We start from the raw sequence: 7301 nt of genomic DNA on the forward strand, positions 1-7301 counted from the left end.
TATCCGTTTAATTATAGATCCACTAGGATAAATACAATAAAATTTATCTCTCACCAAATAGAATATTTACTAAGACATCACAATATAACTATAGACACATTACTTTGTCTTTGTGTGTGTGTGTGTGTGTGTGTGTGTGTGTGTGTGTGTGTGTGTGTGTGTGTGTGTGTGTGTGTGTGTGTGTGTGTGTGTGTGCCATGCTCTGTCTTCTCGATCCCCAGTGAGTCGTGGTGGATGGCTGCTTATACTGAGCCAGGATTCTCTGGAGGTTTCTTCCTGTTAAAAGGGAGTTTTCTTCTCCACTGTCGCGTTATGCTTGCTTAGTATGAGGATTGCTGTAAAGTCACTGACACTAGTCAGTGACTTGATGCAATTTGCTGGGTTCCTTATATAGGAAACATTATTTCTGATTGGCTTAATGAACTGACCTGAATTGGAATGTTTATTATGTGAAGTGACTTGAGATGACTCTTGTCGTGATTTGGCGCTATATAATTAAAATTGAATTGAGTTGAATTGAATTGCACTGCACAACCAGTAGGCTTTGATCACTGGACCTCAGGGACCTGCTGGGGGTGTGTAGGGACTAAGAAGATCACCAATGTAAGATGGTGCTTGTCCATGTAAGGCCCTATAGACCAGAACCAGGATCTTGAAATGAACCCCAGAAGGATCTGAGGAGATGGAATGAAAATCTAACATCCATTTAATTAAACAAAAAGCAGGTTTACTGGTTATATCCTCTATTGGACAGATTTGATCTGTAACTAAATAATGGATTCTTGACTCTAATTTTCCAACCTGTCTCTGCTCCAGAGGTTATGACACAGATCATGAGCACGGCCATTCACTGCATGTGACCCGGTGTGGGTTCGTGCTTGTCATGTATGTGCTGCTTGTCACTGTGAACCTGCGGTAATGTTGCATGACTTTAGTTAATATTAAACCCATGAGCACAGAAATTATACTTTAAGATAATCTATTTGTTACAAGGGAGTGTGTCTGCACAGAGAAGGTAGATTTTCAGTACTCTGGTTGACAATAATTAAAACTTAATAATATAATTAAAACTTTATTTAAGACTGTGACAAAAGTAAAAACATTTAAAATGAAAAATAAATACAACTAAAGTTAAAGCTAAATAAAATTTATCTGTGGGGATATATATTTTTATTTTATTCAGAAAAATGTGTAACCCATTGATGCATAATGGACACTACAGTGGACAGGTACTCAAAATTGTTATTTATTTATTTAGTTTTTGCTATTAAGCACAGCTGTTGAAGACTTTATTGCATTTGAGCCCCTCCATTTGGACTTCAGTAAGTCAAGCCAACATATTTCATGATCAGAATGCACGCTGTCCACTGAGGTGGACATGTAATAAATTATTTGTAAATTATTAAATGTTACAATAAATATTCGTTGAAATTTGTTTCATTCACACCTAAAGATGAATGAAATTTTTTTTTAAAAAATCAAGATTAAAGATTTCATAATTCATGCATCAAAGGGTTAACTTACATGAAAGAATGAGATCATACAACAAGTGCTGGAGCCACCCACTAGGGGGCACTGCCTACAGCATCTACATTATGTTTATGTACCTGTGATGTATGCTTGTAATCAAAACTTCTACACACACACACACACACACACACACACACACACACACACACACACACACACACACACACACACACACACACACACACACACACACACACCTAAATAAACCTTGCTTGGATCGGCCTGAACAGGTGGGTTTATAAAAGCAGTGCTGAGTAAACAGAAATGTTAAACTTGTCTGGGGATTGTGAGGCCATTGTTTTAAATAAATAGAAGAATTCAGATGAATGGTAAAACAAGACACTTAATTTATGGAGGTACGTTTTATGAGCTTATTTTGTTCAAATCCCTTAATAGACTTATTTAAGTTTCCATAGCTTTCTTTACTATTTTATTCCCATTTCACAGAAATATTTCAATAGGGCTTAAATGATTGAAATTTCTTCTCTGGCCTCAAATATTTACTTTTTGAAATACAGTTCACTGAAAATACATACCACATTTGTGAACACTTGCAAAACAACAACAAAAACCACCCAACAACAGATCAGATCCTTAGGAAACGTTTGTTCAGCTCATCAGTTAAAATCTCTCACTGAGCAGCTGTTTTTCTCCTGAGTGGATAAAATGTAACTTTATAACCAGCCTGTGTTTTCTTTTTAATCATTCACTACTATTTCATCCTTCTTGTCTCAGAGCTGCTACAAACAGCTGCCTCTGACAGACTACACACACGCCTTTGACGTGCACATCTGACGTAATGCTGTCTGTCAAACGTGCTGCTGGGGTAGCACAGCTTTTAAACACGTGACATTAATGACAACTTTATGTGGTTAAAGTTGCATTTGACATATGCAGATTATCTTGATATAGAGAATAATAAACTCATGATCTGTCATTTTTTTTCTCATCACAGATGCAAAGCAGTGTTTGGAGTTTGGGCCTTATGGGCAGCTATATAGAACACATGATGCAAACTTATAACAAACACAAACCTGTAACAAAATAAGGTATGTTGCATATTTCAGAGCCCAATTAAATCCTGCAGCTGAAGCTTTCACCCCATATGTTCTGTTTTTCATGATATACACACACCACTCAGTTATCAAAGCAATGAGACGGTGCCTTCAGATCTAGACATTCTGCTAAATCAACATTAAAATCAAAAAGGTAGCACGCGCTTTAGTAGCTGAAAAAAGCAAACAGATCAAACCTCACCTTCTCTCCTGGAGGTGCCTCTCAGCACTTTAGCAGTAGCGACCTGAGCCCTCCCGACTCTGCTCAGAGTCAATAATAAAAGCATCCACATCTGGAAGATCACCGGCCCCTTCATAGCGCTTCTTTACCCGGCGGTGGCTCAAAACAAAACCTACTCACGGCTTCCTGGTTTAACCAGTTCCCGTCTGAAAGTAGATCAAGATATAACTTAAGTCCCGGGAGTACAGATGTGGACACGATGTCCCCGTCCTGTGCCAATAAAAGTGCCAAAGTATGGAAGAATTCGCCTTCCCGTGAAAGTTGAGCGCCTGCAGCGGGAAACAGCGACTGCGGAGGAACTCTGGAGCACAGCGGCAGGTGGAGGGTAATGTAGCTCCGTTCACGGTCACACATCAGATTAGAGGCGCCGGTCTTCTTATCACCGTGAAGACTAACATTCTATCCAGTCGCTCAGAAATAGTTTCTGTTTAACGCACGGGCTGTCAGCGCGCGCCAAACTTCACCAACTCTGTGCGCGCTCACGATGTGTGTGTGTGTGCGTGCGTGTGTGTGAGGGTCTGCCGTCTCCTCGTGTCCTTACACCAGGGTCAGACTTTGCCACATTTTCCCGTAAAGTTTTCTTTATAAATCACCAAGTTTGAGTAAAAAAGTAACTTGTGTCATTTCCAGACTATTTGGAGCTTCAAAAATGAGCTGGCCAGCTTTTTCAGTAGAAAAGGTGGACAAATAGACATTTCTAGCAAAAGCAAATATGTTAAAGGAATCTGAAGAAAAAAAAACTGGAACTCCTAATGTTGCATTAAAGGGACGATGTGTAGGTTGTACCATTAATCTCTGGAAACATCCGTCGAAATGTTGTAAACAAATTAAAAGATGCCCAGTTGTTGAAAAATATTGGCAGTTTTACAACCATAAAAATCTGTTCAAAAATACATGGGAGCGGGTCTAAGGGTGTGTCCGAATCCACAGGAAGGATGCTTATGAGTACGGGTCCTCGCCGGTCTAGCAAGACCGGGTCCTTGCTCGACCGCTAAGACCGGAACCCAGCGGCTCTGAATTCGGACAGTCTAGCCTTCACCTCTACGGTGGCCCGTAGGTCCCGTCACAGCCGTGGCGGCAGCTACACGCAGAGGAAAACTGCTAAAGCTAGCGAAAATGGAGCAGGAATATTAAGGAGCTACAGCAGCTTCATGTCCATCAGCAGTGTTTGTTCACAACCGTTTTCAGGTAAAGTAACTTTGTTTATTCTAGAAGCTTTCAGAACTTACATGTTAACTTCAGATCGTTTCATTTATGTTTTAAGCTACAGAATGAACTTGTTAAACGTACAACGCATTACTACAGAGTATTAACATGTAGGTAATTAATATAAACCAAATGCATTGTAAATGTTGAATGCAGTAGGATGTTTTCTAATGTAAATTGGACCTTAGAACTACTTATTTTGCATCAAATGGGAGTAAAATGCTTAAAAAACAGGCTTTTTAATAAAATAGCATTGAACTGTTTTCAATGTGCGTTTGTTTATTCAACTTAAGCCTAATAATGATTAGATCTGTCTTAAAAATGTAAATTCTCTGTAGTTTTTATTTAACTATTCCCTGCTGCTTTTCTTTAAACTGAACAGAGCCAGTGTACTGCAGGCTATATGTTTTGTTTTACATTTTTCTATAAAAACAACAAACAAACTCTTATTTAATCTATTACAGGTCAGCATGCACTGTGCTGCACATCTGCATCGGTGCTGTCTGGAGGATGAGCGTGAGGAAGATGTGTGTGGAGGAGGTCAGTGGTGCTCTGTCCTGCAGGAGGTACCAGCAGACCACCACTACTGTTAACAGGCAAGTCATTCATAGAGATGTAACAGCCGTCGTCTGAGCCAGCCCAGCAGGCCCTGTAGATGGACGATGGAGTGGACAGTGAGAGGAACTCAAAGCTCTTTCTCAGCTGACCGTCCTGTATAATGTTCCTCTGACCAGAAACGTCCAGCCACGGGTCTGCTCCAGCCCTCCATCCACGCTTGGATCCTCCTGCAGCAGATCCAGCTGCACTGTTAAAGACTTCCTGCTCACTCAGTTTAAATAAATGATCCAGGAAGAGTCACTCAGGTTAATCCTGCTTTAACTGTACATAACTGGTCCTTGCTGGTTTTGATCTGTAAATAAGTTTAACCTATCATAAATAATCTTGTCTCCTTACCATCTTTTCATTTTCTGTTCATGTAACATGTTCAAAAACATCTAATAATAAAACTGGTGATAAAATCAATGACCAGAAAGTGTTATCAGTTAGTATTTGTTTTAATAAACGTTTTAAAATATCAAACAGTTAAATAACATTAACATGATAACAGTTGAAGGCCTTTCTCCCAGGATGACCAACAGGTAAAGCCTCACCTGACCCTGGACACCTGCAGTCCTACAGAGAAAATCAGAGACCACAGGTGACAAAAAGGCAATAAACACATTTTTACATTTATCCACATGAGAAGATAAAAATTATATTCTTCACACAAACTTTTTACTTCATTATAACGTGTCAGCTGTGTAAATCCCTGAATGTAAAACTACTTTTCACAGCAGAACTGTGGTTGTGTGTGTAAACAGCTTCACTCTTCACCTCTAAGCTTAATAGAAACGCTTCTTTGCTCCGTTGTCCTTAAAACAAATGACAAGTTTAATTTGCCACACACACACACGCACACACACGGGAATAACTGGGACCCGCGATTCAATCTCGTTCTGGCTGATTTCTGCCTAAAATGTAATTTAAAAAACAAACATACAAACTAAAAATGTCTATAAACTGAACTGCTTTAAGCTTTTAAGGTTTCTATGGCTAGCTTTTAACAAACTTACGTTTAAAACTTAGCTCTTCCCATTTTCTCTGCCTGTTGAAAATCCACAGCCGGCGCGCAAAGCATGCTGGGATAGCCTTGTTCTGTGAGGATACAACAGACCCGTCCTCGAAATGTGGGCGGAGCGAGGATGTGTTTGAGGACGTGAGAATGAGTATTCTTGGAATTCGGACAGTCGTCGCTGCGCTGTGACGTCATCGCACTCTTACAAGCATCCTTCCCGTGGATTCGGACACACCCTAAGTCTCTGGGCAACACCATGTTGGATGCCATGTTTCCTTCTACGGAAGCCCTTGAGGACAAAACACGTTTACTGATTTGTAACAAAAGGTTACAAAACTTTCTCAAAAAATAAACGTTGTTGTTTTAAACATTTACCTCATCACTCGTTGCCAGTGATGAAAGAGAATCTAAAGTTCTTGTTATTTTGCTGGAGGTTTTGCTCCCAGGGATTTTTGACCCTAATGGCCATCCGTTGGTAAGGTTTTACTGAAACACAAAAGTAAAGCCTCATTTATTCTTCTCCGTGAGCTCTGCAATGAAGAGACGCACACGGAGTGTTGGAAAGGTTTTCCCATTGGAACTTTTGTTCAGGCAGTAGAGTGTTGCAAAGCAGTTTGCCACCAACAACAGGACAACAGAGGGCGTAGCGTTGTTTAGCGGTACCCTGTCACCATAACACTCTAGTATCTGGTCCCCCATGGTGTATTTACTAATGCGTTTTTATATTCAGAGATTTTATAACACAGACACATTTTTCCTTCATTTTCATCTACCTCTCCATGCGGTCGCCACCTCTAAACCCAAAATTTTCATTGTTTTGTCCAGGTTTGCTCCGTATTTTGTACTCCACTCACGGGTGAATACATGTTAATATTTTCTTACTTTTTCCGCAATGTGTTCTTCAGTCTGTTCTGGGTCTGCCGCTAAATATCTGCTTACTCTTTAATGGAGCTACAGCCATGCTGGTGACAAATATACAGGAAGCGGCGTCCCGACCAATCACAAGCTTGCATTCTCTGTCACTTTTGATGGATGTTCAAAATTTTGGGCATGTCTCCGTCACCCTCTGTGAGCCCGTCGGAGAGCACTTGCACCATAAATGCGTTGCGTGTCTCCGCACCGACGCAGACGGAGAAATCCGGCTTAAAGCTTGCTTGCAATCATTTAGGAAAGTACTTCCCCCTATCGCCTTGGGAAATACGTACTGTCACTTTAAGGAAATATAGAACATTTATTTTAGATGATCTTGTTCAGTTACAGCTGAGAAAAACAAAGACTTGATGAAACAGTTTCCCAAGTAGAAAATACCTACTTTACCATCATGTAATGTGTTTATTTTGTTTTATAAAAAACATTTTTATGGTATCTGAAAATATTTTGGGGAAAATTTACAGGTAAACAGTTATTTTTCATTCAAGCTATAACTGGTTACACAAATGAAATCTTTATTTTTGTCTTTGTCCCCCTCATCGTAACAAAAGTGAACTAAACCATGACGTTTAAACCAAAGCAGGCGTGAAACCAGGATTATAGCCGTTGCCTTCCACCTCTAGCACCTGTCTCTTTAGACTAATAAACCACACTGAGGCACATTTGAAGAAATTGTTTGGAAGAGCAATAACAAACAAATTTTATGACAAAAGTTTAAAAAAGA

General features: G+C 39.9%; 1 protein-coding gene and 1 long non-coding RNA gene across 2 annotated transcripts in view; one reads left to right on the top strand and one right to left on the bottom strand.

The window, feature by feature from the left end:
• Nucleotides 1–3741, bottom strand: part of pdgfd (platelet derived growth factor d) — an 89479-nt gene extending 85738 nt beyond the window's left edge. Inside the window, exon 1 of the mRNA XM_015951700.3 lies at nucleotides 2788–3741. Within this exon, the coding sequence (XP_015807186.1) occupies nucleotides 2788–2902 (115 nt within the window). The 5' untranslated portion in view covers nucleotides 2903–3741. The remainder of the gene's footprint in view (nucleotides 1–2787) is intronic.
• The window catches only part of LOC129163836 (uncharacterized), a 28275-nt gene that overhangs the window by 19745 nt on the left and 1229 nt on the right, over nucleotides 1–7301 (top strand). Inside the window, exon 3 of the long non-coding RNA XR_008563632.2 lies at nucleotides 2486–2579. This is a non-coding gene — a long non-coding RNA (uncharacterized lncRNA). The remainder of the gene's footprint in view (nucleotides 1–2485; nucleotides 2580–7301) is intronic.

This window comes from Nothobranchius furzeri, chromosome 13 (genome assembly GCF_043380555.1).
Source record: "Nothobranchius furzeri strain GRZ-AD chromosome 13, NfurGRZ-RIMD1, whole genome shotgun sequence".
Classification (NCBI taxonomy): Eukaryota; Metazoa; Chordata; class Actinopteri; order Cyprinodontiformes; family Nothobranchiidae; genus Nothobranchius; species Nothobranchius furzeri.